This window comes from Mizuhopecten yessoensis, unplaced genomic scaffold (genome assembly GCF_002113885.1).
Source record: "Mizuhopecten yessoensis strain PY_sf001 unplaced genomic scaffold, ASM211388v2 scaffold10945, whole genome shotgun sequence".
Classification (NCBI taxonomy): domain Eukaryota; kingdom Metazoa; phylum Mollusca; class Bivalvia; order Pectinida; family Pectinidae; genus Mizuhopecten; species Mizuhopecten yessoensis.
The window spans coordinates 5089-31048 of NW_018408800.1; the positions used below are offsets into that span (position 1 = coordinate 5089).

The window sequence follows — 25960 nt, forward strand, 5'->3', positions numbered from 1 at the left end:
TTTCGGCACTTACAGCTAGCATTCTACATTTATAGCACTACCAACCACATACTCATTTACAGCTGAGTAGACTTGAACAAGTGGAGTAAAGTATCTTGCTCATGTATTAGTAAACTCAATATTTCCCTTGGAATCTGCTTCAAACTTTGGGAGAAAAGTCCAGTTACCATATGCTCCCTGGTGTGATAAAATTAATTTGGAAAAGGAACTGAAATATAAGACATTCTTCATCTTTCATTTAAGATTTGATTTTATCTGGTAGATTGCAAGATTCTTTACCACCAGGTCTAAATTAACATATGAGAGTCTTTGAAAAATTGGGACACAATCTAAACCAGCTACTTGGGGTGGGTGAGGGGAGGTTAACTAATTTGATTGGTTTGGAGGAACATTGAACAGTTGTACATATACTTTACCTGTTAACTCACAAAATACATGAGCTCAAACTTTAAACCAGGAATTTATAGCACAGGAGGTAATCAGCAGATATCAATAAAATTCGCTTACAAGTGATGTGAATAATAAATGTTGAATCTTTACCTCAGAATTGCTGTAAAATTATTCACCAGAAACTTGGAATAAACGACATACCTCAGGTAGACACATGTCAAAGAAACCAAGACTTCCTCAATAATAATATAGAATTGTGCATATGATTGGTTTGGAGGAACATTGAACAGTTGTACATATACTTTACCTGTTAACTCACAAAATACATGAGCTCAAACTTTAAACCAGGAATTTATAGCACAGGAGGTAATCAGCAGATATCAATAAAATTCGCTTACAAGTGATGTGAATAATAAATGTTGAATCTTTACCTCAGAATTGCTGTAAAATTATTCACCAGAAACTTGGAATAAACGACATACCTCAGGTAGACACATGTCAAAGAAACCAAGACTTCCTCAATAATAATATAGAACTGTGCATATGATTGGTTTGGAGGAACATTGAACAGTTGTACATATACTTTACCTGTTAACTCACAAAATACATGAGCTCAAACTTTAAACCAGGAATTTATAGCACAGGAGGTAATCAGCAGATATCAATAAAATTCGCTTACAAGTGATGTGAATAATAAATGTTGAATCTTTACCTCAGAATTGCTGTAAAATTATTCACCAGAAACTTGGAATAAACGACATACCTCAGGTAGACACATGTCAAAGAAACCAAGACTTCCTCAATAATAATATAGAACCCCCCCCCACACACACACCAAATCAAACCAAACTAGAATTCTTCAATGAGGCTGTGTACGAAAATAACATAAATCAAGATGAATTTTAAAATCTCACTTTATATTTGAATATGTGGTGACTGATTATGACAATAATTCTGCGCTCTTAATAGCCGAGTTTGGCATCATTACAGCTGCACTAGGCCTACGGCTACGGGACCCTCACCATATAAATCCTCAGCAAACACTTTCATTTGTCTCATCTATGTTGAAAATGACGTGCAACAGATTAACAAATGACAGTGATTCTCACCAATAAAAACTATTTCTGACCCTTTTACTTTTTGACCAACAAAAACCAATGTTCATTTGAATAATAAAACCCAGCAACTTCACAGACATTTCTCTAAGTTCCCAATGGCTCTTCGGAACACTAGAGTTTCGTTCGGAAAAGTTTATAACTCGGGATTATTCCCATTCGGAACACCTCGCCCCGATTCCAGTTCCTAACGTAGATGAGCGTATCGGCCGAGAAGTTCCGAGTGGATTATTCCAGCCATTTTAGTATATAGTAATGTGTGCTTCCTAATACCAATCTTTTAAAATATATGCGTTAATATAATAATTAATATTTAAATATATCAACTTAACTTATTGATAATATTTTATATTGGTGTTAATTACACTTGCGGTAGAAAAATACGAAACAGTATCTGTGCAAAGCTAGTTTTTCACAGCTGCCGTTTGCCGGACTCCCTATTCATACCTGTACGTTTTGATTGTACCTCGAAAACTATCTGTCTTCTAAGCGTTCGAATTACGGAGACATAACACAAATGATTAACGCCAACAGATCAACGTATCTAACCTGAATAATATGCTTAATCAGCGAAGGTAGGATTACGATATGTACATTCATCACAATTACAATAGAATAACTAGCAACTGAAACCGTGAAAAATGTATCAATCAGCGTAGCTTTCTGAACGTCATCAGAGGAGGCCGGGTATTAATAGTAGTACTATCAATCATCCAGTGATTGAAGAAAGACAACTCGAATACAGTACACTTCTATAGAATGGCAAGAAATATCTCTAAAAAAGATAAGAGACTGAATAGTGATTATGTGGTTATGAGTTGAAATAGCTATGATCCTATGACATTAAATTAGACGAATGGTCCATGGATATCAAAGAAATGTATTACGATTATTCAAAGGGAGATAAGTCCCAAATGTTTGTGTTACAAGTTTCTATAAAAGGTTTGTTGCTAACTGCTAAAATATCATAAAAATGTGGATTCACTGGGTTCACCTAACATGTTATTGATTTTAGTCATCTAAAGACCACCTAATTTCATGACCTCTGATGACTATATGCACACTTGGCTGTCGATGAACTTAACTGCCTCAAACATGAACACCAGACATGTGAATTTTGGGTTGGAGGGGACTTAAACATGTCAGGCATTGACTGGCCTTCACTCTTCGTCATATCATCCCATCAATATATCCCTTGAGTATGTTCAATGTCTACCTAAGCATCCCTGTCAGTGTGGAGTTGAGCAGTCTGGTTGAATCACCAACTCGAGGCACAAAGATCCTTGACCTCCTTTTTACTAGCAATCCATCGCATCCTTAGTAAGTAAATTTAAATCAATAAAATCCCTGGAATTGGGGACCATTACATAGTCTTAGTCGACACACTCACTTAACCAAGGAGATTTAAACCACCAAAAGGAAGATCCATCTGTTGGGACAAGGCCGTTCTCCTCGATTTTGAAAAATGACACAGTTCCACTTTGTAAACACATTTAAATCTGAAAAATTCCAGGATATTAACACCATGTGGACTGCATTCATGAACAGTACATTAGCATTGCTTGACAAACACATCCCACATAAACACACACGCTCAAGACCTACCAACCCCTGGATGGATAACAACACGAGACGCCTATAACCAGACAGAAAAACAGAGCCTTTGAAAAAAGCCATCATGACGAGTAAAGCCAGAGATATGAGGCAATACAAACATCTCAAGTCAACATGCCAGAAGACCATCAGAAGGGCACATAACTCTTAGGTGTACAACATCATTAGCCCAGAGGCCAATTAGCCAAATTCAAAGAAGTTCTGGTCCTTTGTCAAAAGCAAAAGGCAGGACCTCAGGAGTATCACCCCTTCGTATATGTAGTGCCGATGGAGTTATCCTCAGTGATGCTGGTGCTAAGGCTGATACCCTCACCCAACATTTTGTGTCCGTGTTTACCAAAGAGGACACTACCACCATTCCAGATAATCAAATCCTGACAGATGCTCAACATGGATTCCAGAGAGGGCGGTCATGCGAGACTCAATTGATAGCCACAGTACAAGATCTGGCAAGAAGGCTCTCTGAAGGCAAACAAATAGATGTCATGCTGCTTACTTCACAAAAGCCTTCGACAAAGTCCCCCACAAACAGCTTCTTGCAAAGCTACGCTACTACAGGATCCATGGATCTACACTGGATTGGATCCAAAGCTTCATAAACAACAGAAAACAGCATGTCTTGGTAGAAGGTTGTAAGACAGCAGAGGCAGACGTAACATCCGGGGTGCCCCAAGGCAATGTCATGGGGCGCCATCCTATTTTTGGCCTTTATTAATGACCTCCCAAGCACCGTGTCTTCGAAAGTGAAGCTCTTTGCAGATGATTGCCAAATATACCGTACAATTGAAAGCAGTTATAACTCAGCAGTACTACAACAAGATCAGGTAGCTCTTGAGAAATGGGAAAATGACTGGAAAATGTTTTTCAATCCTCAGAAGTGTGTCACCATCAGAATCACACGAAAGCAGAAGACGGTCAATGCCACCTACCGCCTATATGACCATGACTTTGTCCCAGGCAGCAAATATCTTGGCGTACACATTAATTACGACCTCTGATGGCGAGAGCATGTAAGCCTAACACCAACCAAATCTCTGTTGGATTCCTAAGGAGGAATCAAAGGAGTTGCCCACAGGTCGTCAAGGCACAGGCCTACACAACACTTGTCAGGCCTCTCCTTGAGTAAGCATCTAATGTCTGGTACCCTTATCAAGCATAACAGATACAGCAACTCGAGAGTGTTCAAGGCCAGGCAGCCAGATTCGCTACTGGGAATTGTTACACCAGAGATCCTGGATGTGTCACAAACATGCTACAGCAGCTGAATCAGAACCCCTGGAACATAGGAGGGCTAGGAACAGAGTGATCATGTTCTACACAATTAACAACAACATTCTAGAAGTCCCTGTTAACCATCTCTTGATGGTCAAGTTGGTCAACACCAGCCGAACACGGGGACCCCATGTCAATAACATCCAGCAAATCAGCACCAGGGTCCAGGCCTACATGTTCTCCTTCATCCCAGCAACAATACGAGCATGGAATTCAACACCCCCCCCCACCTGTTTGAGAGTCACCATCCAGCGACAGTGAGCTTAAGATCTAGACATGCCATCCTTTTGCAGGACGTGTCTGGCCCCTCCAACACTTCTAAATGTTTTATAAGATTTTAACTTTTTAAACTGTAAATAAATTTTAGCTGTTCGCCCACCCATCGCTGCAATTTTTCTTCCTTGTCTGCTTTAAAAACAGCACTTGCTGAAAAATACACTTGTGTTGTAACATTATTTTACACTTCAGATATATTGCATTTTGGCACCATCTGACAGTTTGGTACTGTTCGACAAGGTTGTAATTAGTGCCATTGTGTTTATTATCTATGAGTTAATACAGTTTTGCTTCCATCAACTAGCAGCTAGTTAAAGAATAACTTGGATTAAAGAATAACATGTAAACAAAATAACAAAGAAATATTTTACTAACTCTGACAATGTTGACTTGTCAAAAAGCAATACCAAAAATCTACTGAAATGTAATTTCATAGAGTTATGATAAGTGCTTATGATAGAGACCTCCTTGAGAAGTTTTAGGATTAACATACAGAAAGTTGTTCTATATATATACTTTATATATACCTATCTTGCCATAGCTAGGAATACTGCACTGTTGTAGCACCCATGGCCATTATACACAGAATCTTATATATATGCTTGTTTTATTCAACAAACACAAATCATACAGTATTCCCTGATCACTTCTCACATATTATTTTTCTGTTTTACCTGTTCAGAATGTCTCTGTCCTGTCACCCCAAAAGTAAGATATGTTCTCTCATCCCCTAGGGTATATGACATATACATCTGTATCACAATAAGATGACATCACTGAAATATGACATCACAATCAGCTTTCAACAGGAAAGATCATGTGACAAATCAGGAAAATAGGAAATTACAAATGATAATACAGTGTATCCATTGTTTTGGAACCTTTTTTCAGTGTATCCATTGTTTTGGAACCTATTATAATTTGATTGATTGGTTTGGTTTGGTTTAGTATTGTTCAACTTCCTATCAACAGCTATGGTCATTTAAGGACGGCCTCTTCTGTGTGCTAGATGCATGCGTGTTGTGCATGCATGTGTGTTTTGGGAGGCTGCGATATGTTCGTGTTTGTCTCCCTATGATAGTGCGAAACTGATGTTGACTTTACAGTGCTACCTCACTGAAGCATACTGCCGAAGACACCCAGCAGGACACCCCACCCGGTCACATTATACTGACAACGGGCGAACCAGCTGTAGTCCCACTCCTAAATTGCTGAGTGTTAATCATTGGCTATGGTGAAGATTATGCAAAAGAAATATTAACTGATTCACCCCTAAAATTTCAAAATGAACTATTCCAACCTTTGAATTGGAAGAGTTCAAATGTGACTTCAGGGGTGAATGAGTTAACCCTCAGGGTGAGGAGATACTTAATGTCTAATCATTGGCCCAAATTTAAAGCAAGTCTTGATTGAGACAATCAAGAATATTCACCTATCAGATTGAAACTGTCACACTCTCATGGTAGTGAAAACTATTAGTTTAGGCTTACATACATTCAATATATTTCCCATGTAGACAGTGCTATACCTAGTCAAGGGCAATTCCCTATCAAAACAGGTTGACTTCTTTGCTGCTGGCTATAGGTCTAGATAAACCTTGGTGAAAGCTACATATATAGAGGCAGGATTTTACTAAATCAAGACTATCACATTTAAAATTATAAAGACCTTAGATAAGTCAGTTTACATTTAGAAGGATTTAGTTAAATACAAATTTAGGAAGGTTGCCAAATTAATACCAGGTACATATTAATTTTCATTCATTCTTTGAGAGTGAAGTTTAAACTTTCATTCTGTCCCAAAATAACAAGATCATAAACACTGAAAGGCATAAAGTCGGGGGGGGGGTTTCTGAATTTAATTTTTAATTCAAAGCGCTACCTGATATGGTTCAAATGATAAATGGAATTTAAAAGATATTTTTTTGCAAAATAATGAATGTTAATTGATTTTTGCACTTATAACAATCAATGCAATCACTTTTCACAAGACCTTTTGTTCTTTAATTATATTTCTGTTATTTTGAAAATCAGGACATGCATCATTTGTTTTTAGAGCCAATATGTACAAAAAGTTTGCAGGTGAAAATGTTAGTGGTTATGTTGTGTTATGCTGATATAGCTATAATCCAGATCAGCGTAGTTTTGTATACAGCTTGCCGCTTCAAAGTCTGCCACAAGGCCTAGTTTTAAATCAATCAATCAACTGATTGGAACAGGCTTCAGGTATGTGGCTATAAGCGGTGGCAAAGATAAGGCATTTAAATGTGTACGGTACACTGACATTGGTGTGAATGTGTAGTAGGTAATTTATATAAGTCTAACAGCAGTATACACCTGTACGATACTTACTAGTATACGTAAGAGTGCCCTATAAACTGGAACCATATTTATTTGTACCTGTACAGGTATGTCAATTGTCAATAGTATTTCAGTATTGACACTATCACACAAGGTGTTTGTTTAGAATTGGATTTTGCTGACTTAAGGTGCAATTATTTCTGAGACTTTGTAGAGGAATTTATACAGTTTCACATTTTCCATGTTATTTGGCTTTGTGATGTGAGAGATAATTGGTTTACAGTACATATTGGTGTGTTACAGGTTGTTTTGGGCTTAACTTCTCTAGTGCTGCACTGACAACTTTACAGCAATGTGAGTATAAAATTGTTTCATTTTCCTAGAGCTATTTTTGATGTCTATAGCTAGTACATGTTTAGTTGCAATATACATGTATATGCATGTTACATGAAATTGAGAGGAAGAAAACAGGTAAGGTCGAGTGTAAAATCCTGTAAGTCAGTGGTTAACTTGGCCCTATATATATATGCATAACCTGGAGAATATCCTGTTGCTTGATCTAGAACTTTCTCCAACATCCCCATCTCTGTGGAGATAGTTTGGTATTCACCTCAGTTCCTCTATCACATTGAAGGAAACTGATATATTTCCTTTACAATTGTATACAGTAGTTAGAATTTTATCTGTCTTTTTGAGAGAAAAAAAAATGCTCCAGTGCTATCTCACGTGACTTTGAGGACAGGCTGGTATGCTATCTAATTGCTTTAAGACCTAAGAGAAGCTTACACACTCAGCCCCCTCCTACCCCTTCCAACTCCCCCCTCCCCCTTCCCCTTCTAACCTTTATGATTATAGATTTATATGTAATTGTGCAGACTGAAGTCAATTGTCTGTCTTTAGTATTTGTAATTGTCTTAGAAAAATAGCTTTCTCTGGAAATTTTACACAGAATTTTTGTCCACACTGTAGTTATAAATAAATAACATATATATATATGTTACATGTATATGTATAAGCTGTCAGTCCTGTCTAACATTCAGTGTTGTTATGGGTCAGGGTGTGTTCTTAAGTCTAAAGGCAGACCATTTGATATGAACAATAACAATAAATTGAACACTAACATAACAAGGTATATTCCTCAATTATGATGCAATGATGTATATTAAGTACATGTATGTCATTTGAAAGCAAAGTCCTGTACATGTATTGGGGATAGGACTGTTCTTTATGCTATAACAAATCTGATGAAAACACTCATGAATAAGGTCTGCTGTGTTTTGAAAACTTTCAAAACAGACTTCCAGTGTAATTTACGGTTCAAAGCTTATCCTATCAAATATTGATGTACATGTATACAAAGCGAGGCTGTTATGGATGTCAAATTGTCCTGTAATGCTTGCAAATTGATTTTCTTTAAAATATTCATGGATATAGTCTGCCTCCAGATACAAGACACGCCCAAGAAATGTGATACTTTCACTCCGCTCATTTTTCATGTATTGATATGATATTACATGTACCATATTTGACCTGAAATGTGCCCCATCCCTATATGAACGCTCCCAATCCTTTATTTGGTTTTGATCTGGGCATTATATCCTTCACTCTTGTTTACCACCAATCCTTTATTTGGTTTTGATCTTGGCATTATATCCTTCACTCTTGTTTACCAACTAGATACATCTACACGTGTTATTATTGCCTATTTCATGGTAGATTTGGGAATTGTTGATTGGTCAGCAACCATTTAAATTTCTCCAAATCCCTAAGTTCACAGGGTAGTTATTTGGTTGTATACGGTATATAATGTGGAGTGGGTATAATTCATTTTTCTTCAGTATGCTTACAGTCACTTGATTGATATTCACTGTATAAATTATATTTCTTTTCAATATTTTCAAAAGCCCAGGCTGTAAAGTGCTTTAAATGCTCGTAGACTTTATTCGGTAGGCAAACGACTTTAAAACTGATCAACGATGTCCACACAGATTCCACGATCTAAGTGCTACTAGCCATATAGTACTGTTCTGACAGGTAAAGCCCATGTGTATTGTATAAACACATTGTTAGCCAAATGAATAGCGGAACTATTATAACGTACTATTATGGCTTTGTGGAATAATAACCGCTGTCATTTATTGTCAGAATGTAACCTTTTCAGAAGTAGGGTACCAAACAAACAAAACTATAGATAGTACTGTGAAATATGATATATATCAAAAATAGTAAAAAGTATTGTGTATCCCCACAGCCACTGTCGTGTTTTGCGTACCAGTAATTTTGATAGGTAGCTGCTTCTGCCATGCTAACTTTGAAGTTGCTGCCAGTTTTGAGCATTACATACATAGAAGATTAGATTTTGTGCAGTACTGTTAGATAGACATCATGCTTTGTAATGTGTATTATATAGTTTGGAAAAATATGGAACCAGCCACTCATGTTTAGGTTTATGTCATGGGTTCCACTTAAACCATTTAATTTGTTATCTAATCATTTACTGCATTGGGGGATTAAGGTAAATGCCTGTGCACCTGTTTACATTTTATGTGATTTGAATTAAAAAAAAAAAATGAAGTTTATTTTTGTGGGGTGTTCTGTAATAGCCCCCAACACAATTAGCTCTTGTTGTTGATGTAGTTTTTGTGTTGTTGCAACCTTTTACAAGAGATGCTTGTATGACCGATTTTTCATATGCATACCTCAAAGCACAAATAACAAAGAGTAACCAGATCAGACTTGTAGATATTGTACTAATCAAATGCATATTGCTGTATCCTGAAATCTTGTCATATCTTAATGGCCAAACATACTGATTATCAGGTTATTTGATAACACACATATGTACACTTATGTATATGCATGTAAAACTTAGACGAATTGTCAGGTACAAGTTTAAATTTAATGGCTGTGCAGAAGAAAGGCCTGTTTTAGGTTTTATGGGTTAGTTTGATAAAACATGCTTGTAGGTATATCATGTTCCAGTTTTTAATGATGTCCTGGAGTATTACTTTTCTAAAGTATGTGCCTGATTTTCATAGCAATGACAGGTAGCTAGCTGGAAAGCTTTTATAACCGTGATTCAGTGTTTATTAACCCTTTCGCCACTACTGTAGACCATAATAGACTCATCCAGATGAATGTATGGTAGAGTCTACTCAAGGTTACCCAGGGGTGAAGGGGTTAAGGTAAAGTTTTGGCAAACATTCAGTTTCAGTCGGATGTATTTAGTTAGTACACGGTAGATACCACAGACAAAGCTTGTGTTTTAGGATTAATATTGATTTCTCTAATTCTTTGAAGATCTGCAGGTAGAGGTATTGTCAACATACAGTATTAACTGTTCAGTGAAACCTGTCTAATCTGACAATGTGTGACATCCAACAACTTACTTGGATTATGGAGGGCATCAGAATGCACAGGTCTTAACGAGTAGATTTTATAAGAAATGGGATAACAGCATTACCTTGGCTCGTATTCATGAAACTATTCTCATGCTCAAGCATGGATTCTGTGCTCAAACCAGCTTTTTTTTAACTCGCTTAAATTGGGTCATGCACAGAGAGTGATCTTTTTATGAATATATCAAAGGAAGAAGAGATTGGGTTTGAGCACAGAATCTGAGATTGAGCATGAGAATGGTTTCATGAGCATGAGTACGGGCTCAGGTGTGTTGGATTACACAGGATGTTGGAATACAGAAGTCTTAGCATGGTAGCTGATCTAGATATGATAGTATGTTGGATCACTCAGAGGTCGGATTAGAAAGGTTTCGCTGAGTCACATATGCACTAATGTTTTATGCTGCTACCCTCTGAAGAATCATTTTCAAAGGCAAGGTGACACTTTACAAATTATTCGATGAAAGTTTTCTTCCAGGACACTCCAGTGATTTCTGCGATGCATATATGAAAGTGCTCAACAAAGTAGATATGATCATAACTTAATAAAATACTTGTCCCCTATGACCCCAAGATAACATAACCAATAGAAAATCTACTGTTTATTTCAGCCTGAACACCTGTGTTGGAAATTTGTGATGTGAAAACATGCCTCTGATAATAAATGGAAACTCTGTTGGACAAGTTCCAAAATCTCTCCAGGAATTCTTTGACAGATATGATTTCAAGGTAAGCAATATGTAGAAGATCTAACAGTAAGTTTATGTACTGTAGATAACACACACATATATCAAGGAACTCTTTTGTGATTTCTTTTATATTTAACCATCACATGGACTTTGGATGGTTTCTTTTGTATATACCCGTATACATATGTACTTCATATAGAACCACAAAAGGCATTTACACAGTACTAACAAGTAGCTAGTAGCACAATGTGGCTGGGTTGTGTTTAGGGCCCTGTTGTGCAAAGACTAGTTAGCTTGACATAATGTTAATCTGACTCTTTCAATCAGCTTATTTTCATTTATTATATTTTTTTATATTTTGGTAAGGATTCACAATTATTATCTGATGGAAAAAAAATACCAAAAATGATTGTTATTTTTAATTTGTGTAACTGGTCAAGCTAACAAGGCCCTAGTCTCAAGAAGACTGAATACCATTACAACATCAGACATGTCTATCCTACACATTAAAGTTTGAAATATAAAAGAATAACTGCACATATTAATACATGTATTCAAAATGATTATATAAAAACCTGAAACAAAGGTATATTTATAAACTTTCTGATTTTAAGTTTGGTAATCAAAAACTGGACACTGGTATTTTTTGATCAATCATTCATGCTTTTGGGTATGTATAATTGGATTATGTTCAATGTAGGTCTTAATAGTTGACATTTATAATGATTCAATGTCAGTGCTGCTACATATATTGGATTAAAAAAAATAAAAGCATGCTGGATGCATGGTATACTACTTAAATACAAGCTGTTAACAACGATTAGAATTGACAGTGAAGACAATCATTTATCAAATTCAAGGAAATCTGAGGTCTCAGACGGCAAGGTCTTGTAACCACTAATATCTCTCACATGTGTGTATCACCTGTGTAACAGTTTAACTGAGCTATAACAACTTAGCAACATGAGAATGGTAGCAACACTACCCTCTATGATTTTGTATTCAATTTGGGTCATTAAAAGTGGTGTCCACGGATGATATGGGACCTGATTTAAATTGCTGTTAAAAAGTGTCTTAATTAACCTGGACAATATAGCTAGACAATGCACACAGACACATTATACTGCAGCCCTAGTACACATTTTGTTTTATTATTTCTTAAAATTGAAGGGTTGCAGGATCTATTGAATAATTATTTAAGTAGTTTCTTAAAAATTACAGGTACATGTAGGTTTATTTGGGCTCGGGACGAAAAGGAGATGGCTCATCAAAGTTTAACAGTCTTTGTCTTTTCTGTTTACATGTACATTGTACCACCGTGACCCTGGGAGGAGTCTGTCAATTTCAAGTTCTCAGGGTTGTTCAAACATAGCGAGCTAAAATGTGCCTCATGTATACGTAACAGTACTGCAGATTCAAACAGATTTACACACATTCCATCATGAACAGATTTACACACATTCCATCATGGCAGGCAGGTGTCAAATGTTTTCTCTTAAGTATAACCTAGGTGAAAATGTTCGTGATTTTATTTTGTTGACATGCATGTTGAAAAGTAATTACTTACGGTAGGTATACTTTGCCCAAACTTATCGATGGTGCAGTATGAATTTTTCATATAGATTTCTATATAAACAGAATTTTTGAAACGAAAGTGGATTTTTCCAATACAAATATGTTTTTATAAATCTTAAAGTGAACATGGAAAAGGACACCATGCTTTCAGTTTTACTGTAGAACCATTGTATGCACAAAGAGGAAGAAGAAATAATTGTATGTACCAGGTAACTACCTTAAGGTAGCTGTACCTGTGCTAATACAGTATAGTATTTGCCACAATGAGTAGCTGAGCCACCAAGCGAAGGAACCATGCGTAATAATATTATATAATGTACAATACTTTCAGCACTATTGCTGAAATGGAATGTATTAATGTGCTCTTTTCATAGAATGGCAAATCTCATTGAATGTTCATAGAAAACTTTTTTTCGCTCTTTTTCTCAACCTCACAACAAAAATGGTGTCAGACATGAAGATGAGTTTGTATTCAACAATATCATTTTCATTGTGATGTCATGGTAATAACTGCCTAAAATTATATAGTACCCTGCCAAGGAGACCTGCCTGTTGAACACCTTGTACGTATGTTTATTGTGATAGTCCTTGATCCATTCTACTGATCCTTATAAATTATATTAGTCAAATCAAACTTTCACACATTTTCTAATAATTGTCAACACATCAGAGATCATCTGTACCAAAATATGTTTTGAAGAGCTATATACATATATATCGGTAGTTATAACAAATTTTTATATGAAACATAAATAATCAAAAAATGATGAGGTGATTTGGATACTTTTTTCACTATGTTCCTGTGCGGCAGAGACTAGAGCATCGCTTATGCTTTGATAAACATATATAGTGTTTCTCCCTTCGCCAGATGATCCATATTTGCCCAGTGTTAGTTTCGCCCTTCACATTTAATTACTATGCTTATTATGTTGTTTACTAGTGTTCACTGGAATGATACATTTGCCTTCATTACGGCAGGCAAAAAAAGGCAAAATTAAACTATAGCAAAAGTTTCCCTATTTACAGTAAATGTAATGTAGACACCTGGTATATGTTCTAAGTATAATGAAAAAAATATGGAAATTTTTAAACTTTAGAAGTATACCTTTTTGGCATACATTTACTTATTGTAAAATTACCAGAAAAAGCAGTTTTCTTTCATTTACAATTTGATATCCTTATCTACTTTTACATGTTGACAACAACTTAAAAAGGCTAATCTAATATGTATTGTTGGACAGACAATTACACAAGTCTGTCAGAAGATCAGAAAATGTTGTGGCGAACTCTAGCAATGCAGTGTTTATATAGAACACATGAAAGGAATAAATGGCTCAGGAATATAAGCCTGTATGTTTACAGTAAAATAATCCGTACTACATATAAAGTTATATAGCATTATGGTGGCTGTAACTGGACAATACATACGTAGTGTTACCTTGAGGAGGGTAGTGAAGGTAATAATTGGATTTAAGGATTTATAACTAGTGCTACTCAGACGAGTAATGAAGCTGAGCCTAGTTTTAAAACTTAAGCTAGCTTTAGACTGTCCAACAAGTAACGGGTGTTCACGGTGGTAAATAATAATTAAATTTATGATATAATAAAATATTAAATAACAGAGCATGTGGGATTCAAGTGTGCCAGTATATATAATTTCCCCAGTTCACATAAAAACTTTTGCAAATTTGTTTGCATATTAAAATACCATCATGCTACCTGCTAATGTGTGTACATGCTTTGAGCGACGGTAGTCCATTTAACCAGTATGTGTGGTCTGGTAAATACGTTGGCTTTATCATATACTATAAAGAGTCCTCTTGATAACTTTCACTGGCGCTCTGACATGGATTCAACAATTATCTATTATAGATATTGAACCAGTCAGTAAATAATGTTTATGATAACACATAATTTAAATACAGCGAGAGGGTACTACATAAGATCCAGGGTACATAAAGCTCCAAGGATATTGGTTTGTGGATATAGGGACTTAAAAATGTCAATACTCGGGACTCAAGTGGACACTAGAATATATACCATCAGGATTAAAACCTCTATCATCCATTGCTTACTAATTTAACATTATAATGGATGTTAATGTGTTTGTGATTTAAATAAGGTCCTGCTAGTCTTTTAATTCATATTTGTTTTATTGTATGATTTATATTGATCATTTTTAGACCAAATAAAAATTGAATACTAGCTTAATCTTTACCTTGCTCTTAGACTGTTTAAATTGCTTGGGAAGTAAGCATCCTCTTAATATTTGCTTGCTCTAACTGCTTACGTGTCTTGTGAAGTAAGTGTTCTCTGTAGCAACCGTAGCCTACTCTTACTTTTAAAGTAGATATCATCTGTTGTTCCTACTTCTGAAGTAAATCTCTTCAGCAGTGGCTGTAGCCTACTAGTACATGTACACTTATCGGGTATTTCTGAAGTAAGCATTCCCTTCAGCTTCACTTTATACATAACTTCACACGATGAAAAAGTTAACCTGTTTGTTACTTGAATCAAGAAAAATATGTATGTGCAAGCAAAGAACAAGTACCGTATTTTACCAGCAATAAGACCCCTCTCGCAAATAAGCCCCCTCCCCACTTTGGTAAATGTCCTGGGAACAGGGTGGGTCCCTGCCATTAAGCTCCCCCCCTCCCCCCCCCTGAGAAGAAAGATTGCCCAAAAGTGTGTGTGTTTGGGGGGGGGGGGCTTTTTCCCGGAAAAACCCCCCCCCCCCCCCACACACACACCCACACACACACACACACACACACTTTTGGCCAATCTTTCTTCTCAGGAGGGGGGAGGGGGGGGGGGCTTATTGCCGGTAAAATACTGTACTGAAACCTAATTCAAACATTTGGTGTATCAGGGGCTAGGGGCTACTCACTCTATAACAATCCTACTAATAATGACACAATTTTTTTTCAAAACATTTTAAGGATGCTAGACTCTTAGAAGTCACAGAGAAGCTTGATAAAGGACACAAGCTAGACTCTTAGACCAGAGAAGCTTGATCAAGGACACAAGCTAGACTCTTAGACCAGAGAATCTTGATTAAGGACACAAGCTAGACTCTTAGAAGTCACAGAGAAGTTTGATAAAGGACACAAGCTAGACTCTTAGAAGTCACAGAGAAGCTTGATAAAGGACAAAAGATAGACTCTTAGAAGTCACAGAGAAGCTTGATCAAGGACACAAGCTAGTTTCTTAGAAGTCACAGAGAAGCTTGATAAAGGACACAAGCTAGACTCTTAGACCAGAGAAGCTTGATAAAGGACACAAGCTAGACACCGAAAAAAGCAAGAGAAGTCACGAGACTTCCAAAGAATTGAAAGCCAATTTAATTTACAACATAGTTGTACCCTTAAGCCTCACTCTTGCTTCTGGCTGAAGCGCTCCCTGTAACAGCCATTTAAGCCTGTTCATTCTTCCAATAATCTTCATCGACAGTGGCCATATCATATGGCTTGTATCTCCTATGATGCATTGTATCATATACCCAGTAAATTGTATAACTTTGAAATATAATTTGAGTATTTTGACTCATACTCATAAATTAAGTAGTTGCAGAATTCAATGTCAAACTATTTTTTTTCAAACTACCTCAGTTTTATTGATTAGTGCTCCAGTTTTCATTAATTTGGTAGTCCTCTATGCTACACTTCATATCTGCATGTGTTTTGTGGGACTTAAGTTCTGTTTGGTACACGTCATAACAAAGGCTATCAGATGACTAGCGGCTGAGATTAAATCATAAAGTATATCGACACATACTCTATCCAGTGATTTAATGGTGTTTGTACTTAGGATTGGTAAACCTGACCCTTTACAATCAAGTTATAATACCACATTGATGTAGGTTATATGTAGGTATAAATATACATATATAATTGTATAATAGCAGTGTTGTAATGTTTAGGGTAGACCACAGATGAGGGCCAGGTCCACTTCATGGCAATCTCAAAGTGTCATTGTGCTGAAATATCCTAACCTGAACAGGGTAGAATGACATCCCATACAATTTATCTTGACAACAGACTAACCAGAACCACCTAGGAAGACACCTGATACAAGAGTACAGTTGGTTTTAAAATCAATAAAAAAATATTCATAATGCACTGTACAAAGTTCTGAAATGCACTGTGTAAAAGATCTGCATTGATTAGGTTGCCTTACAAGCTAAGCGTCCTTGTCCTACTACAAACTACAAACTGGTGCTGTTGACCCTCCCCGTTCAAGGTAGGAGAACCCTTGGCAGGGAGTCAAAGAACCTGGATTAGTGTTTGTTTGAAAAAGGGGGGGCCTTACAATGTCAGTTGTAGGGAATTTCCCTAAAGCTAAGTGGTAGCTGCATCGGGCTGGATAGCCAAGGGTCGTAGGTTCGAGCCCCAAGGACGTAACTATCTTTATAACTATTCCTCGTCCTATTACAATAGTATAATATAGGTAACATTTAGTTAAAAATAGCTAAGAACGGGTAAGAATTTCTTGGTTTAAGTTAGATTCTTGGTTGATTTAATTAGTTCATAGCTTTTTCGCTGTTTACTTGTGCAATTGTTATTTAGGATTTGAAAGAAATTTTAATATTCATCGATAAATTCCAAATGGAATGGTGAAGTACACAAGCTTTATCATAATTTCTTTCTTGTCAATATCCTAACCTAAACACATAATGATGTGGCTGAGATCTTGATTACTGCTGTACATACAATGTATATATATGTTGGGGTATACAACTGTGTACTATATTCTTAATTTAACTGTTTTCACCGTTAAAGTCAATTATCAACTGGGTTTAGAAAAGAAATCAGTGTGTCAGTATGACTTATCAGCTGCCATAAGTCTGTATGTAAACAATTTAGATCACATTTATGTTTGTAAATAGACATTTTCGGCTGTTAGTTGTCGACACATGTAACAATAGGCTGATATTTGATCTGTGATCTGTGGTAGGTACGGTTCCGGATGGACGGTGGGCACGGGTGACGAGGATCACCGGTCATTGTCCTAACACACACAGGGACAGATAGGGTCTAGTGTGTCGTGTGTGACACAATGCCTCACAGTTCTACGTTATAAAACAAATGATAAATCTAATGATTTATATAGAGGATTGTAGATATGACTGGTATGTCATTTCTGGTTCTAATTCAAAATCAATTATCTGATGTATGGGATCATGTGACTCTTTGTATAATTACAGGTTCTGATATATAACTTGAAGATCTGACGTTCAGTGTAATTCATTGCGTGCTTCCGGGGTGTGCGTGCTCAGTCTGCTGTAAACTGCACTTATCTTTTTTTATTTAAATACATTATAGTATCATAATTGCCTTTACCATATTTAATTGCCATCAGAAATACTTTATCACAATTTGATTTAACTACAGTCGGCATTGATATGATAAATTTCTTTTCTTCCATTTACATCAGCTTTGTTATCGTATTTTTAGCATGGTGGTCAACATTGTCTGTGACTATATCCATCAGCAGTACTAGAGTTATCACAATTGTCTCTACCACTGCCATCATCTTCATTACCACAGTTAATTTTACAATTGCCATTAGCATTGTTATCACAATTGTCATTACCATTGCCTTTGTCTCTACAATTGCAATCAGAATTTCATTGCGTTGACCATGGCCATTAATTTTATCTCTGTTGTCTTGACCAGTGCTATCAGCTTATCATGATTTTAGAAATAACCTTTGCTATTTAGTGTTGTTGTTACAATCAGCTTCGTCACAATTGCCATTAGAATGGTTAGTATCGGTAGAATTGTCTTTGTATAACCTGTTGTTAGCATTGTTATCAGAATTGCCTATGCTCATTGCCTTTGTCTTGACCAGAATTTTATCACAGTGGTCATCATAATATTTAATGTCTTTACCATTGCCATCAGCTTTGTCACAATTGGCTTTTCAGAAATTACAATTGCTAATACATGATTTTCATTATTGTCTTTACCCATTGCAATCAACATCGTTTTCACAATTGTCTGCAACCATTGCTATTTTCTTTACAATTGCAATACAAATTTCTATCTCATCAAAATGATCTTGTCAGATAAGCAATTTTTCAACACATGTATAAAATAGAGACATTAAAAATCCTTCACAAGAGAGTGTAAGAAATCTCCATTTTACAGTAGATGAATTTATTTTCCAGATAGAATATTACATTTCAGAACCAACTAAATGATATGCTGTTTTGGAGTGGCAGGAAGGATGAACAACATTTTTTTTCACTAGAAAGTTGAATGATTTCACTTTTTGTTTGTCTTTGCCAGGACTCCTCCCAACACCTGTGCTGTCAGTCCAATAAGATGTATACACAGGATGAGGGCATTTTGTATGTCGGTCAGCGAGAGATGGCAGCCACTACTCCCGAGGATGGTCAGTTACTGTCTCTTTTATAATTGTTCTTCCGAAATCCAACATTAAAAAATCTTTATTCTCTTTAATTATAAAAATCCTGAACAAAATGTGGGAACACAATTTGTACATATAACTTAACTCCCCACAAGAAAAAAATCCTTGTTAAAGAAAATAAATATAAAGGACAAATTGTCAATGAGCATTTTTTCAAAAAGATACGTGCCAAGTATGTAATTTGGTAAGAAAACGAATGAAAGAATACCTTGGGGTTTTGTTGTAAAACCAGGGTACCCAGGATGCCTCATCTGAATTTCCCCTTACTGATATATTCAGGTCAATAAAATCAAAATTAAAAAAATAGACAGAGATATCATTGCTATTAGTTTTTTTTGTCATTTAGCTTTATGACAAATGAAATATTGCAAAGTTTGCAGTGAGTATTATAATCAGTTACCCATTTTTATTTACAGGAGTTTTCAACTTTCTGGGTACGGAGGATGCCACAACATGTCACATGGTCGTCCTACGCCATACAGGTACGGTAAACAGAAACTGCGGTTATTCTGACATTATTTTAAATGAAGAACTTTGGTCTATTTTTTTGGAATAAATTCATTAAATGTATCTATCACATAAAAATGTTTTGAGATGTCCAAGTGTTTTATGAAACGAAAACAGTTTATATTACTGATAGTGTAATTTTAAGTGCATAGGGAATTTACAAATGTGACTAACCCAAGCTCTACTACCGGTACACATGTTTGTTGAAAGCCTAAATTCAAACTTATCTGTGTTTTATGATAGTCTTGTTTGAAGTCTACTGTGAATCCTGACCATGATATATAGTTTAGTGGTGTTGGTTGTTGTAGAATCGGGAGCTGTCTGTCTTGCACACTTTGATGGCTCTGGCATACAGAAGGCAGCCAAGGATATGATCAGACTGGTGAAAGGAATGGCGCACAGCAGTGGGAGGTGAACCTCAAGTTATTGTTTGAGACATCAGTGCAATTTGATATAAGCTGTGTAGTTGATATTTGCCAATTGAATATTACAAGTCTATTTATTATATTTTTTTACTAGATTTTTTTTTTATGCACTATCCAGGAATAACATTTTATAACACTTACACTATTCAAGAATATATTTTTGCAAAATATTTTGTTTAACATCAGTTACAAATTCAAGTAATACATAAAAAAATTAAGAACTGACAAATTTAGTTTTTTGATTTTTTATGTTGTATTTTCTTTCAAAATATTTTCAGTTTGCTTAAACCATGAAGCATTTTATGTAACAATTGCAGACAGGTTTTTAGGCACCAGTGCAAGTTTGAATGTCATTGATAATGTATGGAGTGAGGCTAGGTATTGTATCTATTGTCTTAGTTCTGACATCTTATATGTCAATTTTTTATTATTTGTTTAGGGTTGTATGGAAACTGGTGCTTAGTGAGATAACATGAAAAGAAAAGAGAAGGAAAGTGAGAAAGAAAAGATTATAAATCCAAATGTTGGAAGTGGAGGCAGCTGATCAATTTTGCTAATTAGTGACAACGGAGTAAAAAATCCATCTACAAATAACCCCACATTCTGTACACACACTCATTAGCCATCTCTTAGAACATGCAATAAAAAGCAGCAGGTTTATTCTTTTCCAAACCTGCAGGGATGGCAGGTTAAGGTAATTAATATTTAAAAAAAAACAGATATGAAGAGCCCTGGTATTCACTGCCGAAAATGATATACATGGTAAATATTATTTTGTATTTCAGACTGCAGCTTCACCTGATAGGAGGGTTTTGTGATGATAGTAGCACTTCTGCTGAGCTATCAATCAAAACACTAGGTAAGATATAAATCTATAATCCAATATCTTGTCATTACATTCCCATTATAAAGTTAAACAGAGCATGGGGTACAATTCTTGAAAGATGGTAATGAAATGTGATACACATGATCAATGTGATATTCGATTTGTTGTAATTCTTATAAAATAAATTTATTTGGCTTAATCCAACACCAGTTTTAGTTAAATGTTGTACACATGATCATTATCAGTCCAGCACGTTGTTTGTGCCCATCTTTTTACATTTTGAATGGTGTAAGTCGGTCCATTACAACATTTTGGAGGCTGATGTGGGGTATTAGTTAGCCTTGAGTTTACACTCAATAGTTAAGTTGTTATTGTAGTGATAGACACATTCATACACCGGTTTGATAATAAATAATGGTTTAACATACCTGCAGTCTGTGAAATTCTAGGGGCCTGTTCATTTATGCTGAACAACCAGTATGTCTGTTTTTAAATGTAACCTTTTTATATGCCCCTCAAATTTGACGGAAATACTATGGTATGGGGTTGTCCGTACGTACGTACGTACGTACGTACGTACGTCAACAATTTCTTTAAACGACTTCTTCTTCTTGACCACTAATTGGAATTTGACTAAATTTAACTGGAAGCATCCCTACGTGGTGGGGATGCTAAATTGTACAAATGGTGGGGCTGACCCCCCAGGGGGCTGAGGGGTGGGACCAAAAGGGGACAATTTGGCTATATTGCTATAAATGACTTCTTCTTCAGAACTATGCCATGGATATCAATCATATTTGGTCGGAAGCATTCGTGGGAGGCAGGGCTTCAAAATTGTACAAACGGTGGGGCTGACCCCCCGGGCTAAGGGGTTGGGCTAAAAAAAGTTTATTACTTGGAAATGGTTGAGATCCCCACCTTATAACCATTTATACAATAACAACTCTGGTCCAACCGGTTCAAGTGTTTGGATCGCGATAAACGAAAGTGGCCTTGCTTTAAATGATATAATATGAGATAGTTTACCAAAGCTTGTCACCCTGGTGAAGTACTAGCTGTTTTCTACCAATTTGCACAGGGAAAATTTCTCATGCGGTAATGAAAGACTAGTAAACCAGAGTTTGCACTTTTGACCCCAAGTGGAGGCATTGAAAAAATACTGTAATGACCTCTGTTATGTACTTGTTTTGCACTGTTTTACAGAGGCGTTCCATGACAATGAGGATGATATCCACTTAGAAACCTGCTGTATCACCGGTATTTATCTTTGTGTTTTCAATCAGACCTTTTCAAAAATCATTCTGTATTAGTCTAAATACTGACTGTAGCATTAATTTACCTTGATAGCTTAACTGTCTCAACTGAATCCAGAATAATTTAATAGCTGATGTTAACCAAATCCCCAGTTTCAGTATACTGTCTCTGTGTTGTGCTGTCCTAATAAAGGCCTGATTATTATGAAGAAAAACATTTGGTTCCATTCATGTTGAGTTTACACACGTTTCATCAAATATTAATGCGTCCTTATTCCTCATGACAGAAATTGATAGGTTGGCAGTTATATATGAAAAAATTGTGTACGTAGCTCAGTCCATCTGTCTTATCGTTCTATCTTTTCCTTTCATCAGCAAATAAAGCGACTGGCTGTTGAAAAAATTCAAAATGAATTTGAAGTCTAAGTTAAAAGTCTGTAATGTGTACAAATGAAGTCATGTTGAGTTGTACAACTTATTTTGCTTGTAGATTTGAATAGTATCAAGAAGAAGGATATCCCGTTTCCCAATATATATGGCATCGGTAAGTAGAATGATTGAAGTCGTTTCATTTACATTTCTTTAATGTCAAAGTATTCTTATAAATGTCTTGAATTTAGACCCAGCTGAAAAGTGAATTTTTCTTAACATTCAGTTTTGCATAATTTAGGCTTTGTCGATGACTGATTCACATTGTATTTGATAATTAATTAAAGAGCACATTAAAATTAATAATCTTCATTTTCTACAATTAGTATTCCTTCTTTCGGCTTAAATTTCTCTTGAACTGTTTTCCAAATAAACATGAATACCTGTCATGTTTATTTATCTGTTCAAACTATGAAATAAATTTGGCATCAGAATGATGTAGTCACAGATATTGCATTTTTCACATATTGTACAAATCATTTGAGTAACATCTTAGTTTTCAAGGTAAATCTTCATGAAAGGATACTAAAACATGTGAAAGTTATTTATTTGTTCCAAATAGTGGAGCATAAAATCTAGTTTTTGTCTTATGACTGGTTTCATGTCTATCTGACATTCAGCTGCATGCTTGTCTCGTGATTGCTGCATGCTTGTCTTATGATTGCTGCATGCTTGTCTTATGATTGCTACATGCTTGTCATATGATTGCTACATGCTTGTCTTATGATTGCTGCATGCTTACCTGATGATTGACTGCATGCTTGTCTTATGATTGCTACATGCTTGCCTTATGATTGCTGCATGCTTATCTGATGATTGACTGCATGCTTGTCTTATGATTGCTACATGCTTGCCTTATGATTGCTGCATGCTTATCTGATGATTGACTGCATGCTTGTCTTATGATTGCTACATGCTTGTCTTAAGATTGGCTGCATGCTTGTCTTATGATTGCTTATAATTGCTGCATGCTTGTCTTTTGATTGCTGCATGCTTGTCTTATGATTGCTGCATACTTGTCTTATGATTGCTTATAATTGCTGCATGCTTGTCTTTTGATTGCTGCATGCTTGATTTATGATTGCTGCATGCTTGTCTTTTGATTGCTGCCTGCTTGATTTATGATTGCTGCATGCTTGTCTTTTGATTGCTGCCTGCTTGATTTATGATTGCTGCATGCTTGTCTTTTGATTGCTGCCTGCTTGATTTATGATTGCTGCATGCTTGTCTTTTGATTGCTGCATGCTTGTCTTATGATTGCTGCATACTTGTCTTATGATTGCTTATAATTGCTGCATGCTTGTCTTATGATTGTTGCATTTTTGTCTTATGATTGGCTGCATGCTTGTCTTAAGATTGGCTGCATGCTTGTCTTATGATTGCTTATAATTGCTGCATGCTTGTCTTTTGATTGCTGCATGCTTGATTTATGATTGCTGCATGCTTGTCTTTTGATTGCTGCATGCTTGATTTATGATTGCTGCATGCTTGTCTTTTGATTGCTGCATGCTTGATTTATGATTGCTGCATGCTTGTCTTTTGATTGCTGCATGCTTGTCTTATGATTGCTGCATACTTGTCTTATGATTGCTTATAATTGCTGCATGCTTGTCTTTTGATTGCTGCATGCTTGATTTATGATTGCTGCATGCTTGTCTTTTGATTGCTGCATGCTTGTCTTATGATTGCTGCATGCTTGTCTTATGATTGGCTGCATGCTTGTTTTATGATTGCTGCATGCTTGTTTTATGATTGGTGCATGCTTGTCTTATGATTGCTACATGCTTGTCTTATGATTGCTGCATGCTTATCTGATGATTGACTGCATGCTTGTCTTATGATTGCTACATGCTTGTCATATGATTGCTGCATGCTTTTCTTATGATTGCTTATAATTGCTGCATGCTTGTCTTATGATTGCTGCATACTTGTCTTATGATTGCTTATAATTGCTGCATGCTTGTCTTATGATTGTTGCATGCTTGTCTTATGATTGCTGCATGCTTGTCTTATGATTGCTACATGCTTGTCTTAAGATTGGCTGCATGCTTGTCTTATGATTGCTTATAATTGCTGCATGCTTGTCTTATGATCGCTTATAATTGCTGCATGCTTGTTTTATGATTGGCTGCTTGCTTGTCTTATGATTGCTGAATGCTTGTCTTATGATTGCTTTTGATTGTTGCATGCTTGTCTTATGATTTCTACATGCTTGTCTTATGATTTCTACATGCTTGTCTTATGATTGCTGCATACTTGTCTTATGATTGCTTATGATTGTTGCATGCTGGTCTTATGATTGCTACATGCTTGCCTTATGATTGCTGCATGCTTTTCTTATGATTGCTGCATGCTTGTCTTATGATTGCTACATGCTTGTCTTATGATTGGCTGCATGCTTGTCTTAAGATTGCTTATAATTACTGCATGCTTGTCTTATGATTGCTTATAATTGCTGCATGCTTGTCTTTTGATTGCTGCATGCTTGTCTTATGATTGCTGCATGCTTGTCTTATGATTGTTGCATGCTTGTCTTATGATTGCTGCATGCTTGTCTTTTGATTGCTGCATGCTTGTCTTTTGATTGCTGCATGCTTGTCTTAAGATTGCTACATGCTTGTATTATACTTGCTGCAAGCTTGTCTTATGATTGCTGCAAGCTTGTCTTATGATTGGTTGCATGTTAGTCTGATTGACTGTAATGATTGTCTGATTGGCTGTGATGATTGTGATGAGCTTTATGAAGTAATTGTCAGCTTGTTAACTCTGGCCTTTAAATACTCTTTAAGCTTATAATGTCATTTTATATTACAGCTGTAGATATTAAAACAGGGGAGATATCTAGGGCAAGCTTCGCTGATCATGGTCCAGACCAACCATTGAGAAGTGCTCGACACTTTACAGGATCTGAAGAGGTAAGATAGGTATTTTTTTCTCAAAAGGGATATCAACTACTTTTTTTCAAGATTTGACTGCATATCTCAGTCTGGGTATATATTTATTTCAATATCCTCAATACAAATGTACAATAACACAATAAGTTAATAAGTTTTCACCCTGCTTAATATATTTACTATTTTTGGAAATACAAGAATGTCCTTAGATCTGTGGAAATGAAATAACTTATACACAGTCATAAAATACAAATCTTATTTGTTATAAATAAAATATCATATATTATATGTCAAACTTAAAATATTATGATAACTTCTTTTAATTTTTAGATACTGCATGGCATATTGATTTATGCAAAATTCTGTAATATTTTATTTACATATATATCTATGGCCAAATAATTAATAACAACAGTGCAGGTAAAGGAATTTGTCGAAATTTCATGACAATCCAACCCTTTTTTCAAGACAGAAACATGAACACTTACATATCTCAACCTATTTTTATACGCCCGTCGAAGACGGGGACGTATTATGTTATCACGTGAGTGGGCGGGCGGGC

General features: G+C 35.9%; 1 protein-coding gene across 7 annotated transcripts in view; it reads left to right on the plus strand.

Moving 5' to 3' along the window:
- Positions 1-1908: 1908 nt before the first annotated feature.
- LOC110463922 (protein N-terminal asparagine amidohydrolase-like) overlaps positions 1909-25960 on the plus strand; it is a 28844-nt gene continuing 4792 nt past the window's right edge. The window contains exons 1-10 of one of the 7 annotated variants that reach the window (XM_021518865.1): positions 1909-2080; positions 7271-7321; positions 10977-11094; positions 18923-19028; positions 19481-19546; positions 19880-19982; positions 20782-20855; positions 22026-22079; positions 22566-22619; positions 25319-25419. In XM_021518865.1, coding sequence (XP_021374540.1) covers positions 11014-11094; positions 18923-19028; positions 19481-19546; positions 19880-19982; positions 20782-20855; positions 22026-22079; positions 22566-22619; positions 25319-25419 — 639 coding nt within the window. In that variant the 5' untranslated portion in view covers positions 1909-2080; positions 7271-7321; positions 10977-11013. Of the gene's footprint in view, positions 2081-6828; positions 6893-6917; positions 7156-7270; positions 7322-10155; positions 10282-10976; positions 11095-18922; positions 19029-19480; positions 19547-19879; positions 19983-20781; positions 20856-22025; positions 22080-22565; positions 22620-25318; positions 25420-25960 lie in introns of those variants that run through there. The other 6 variants (XM_021518867.1, XM_021518868.1, XM_021518863.1 and 3 more) reach the window with 6 other exon arrangements.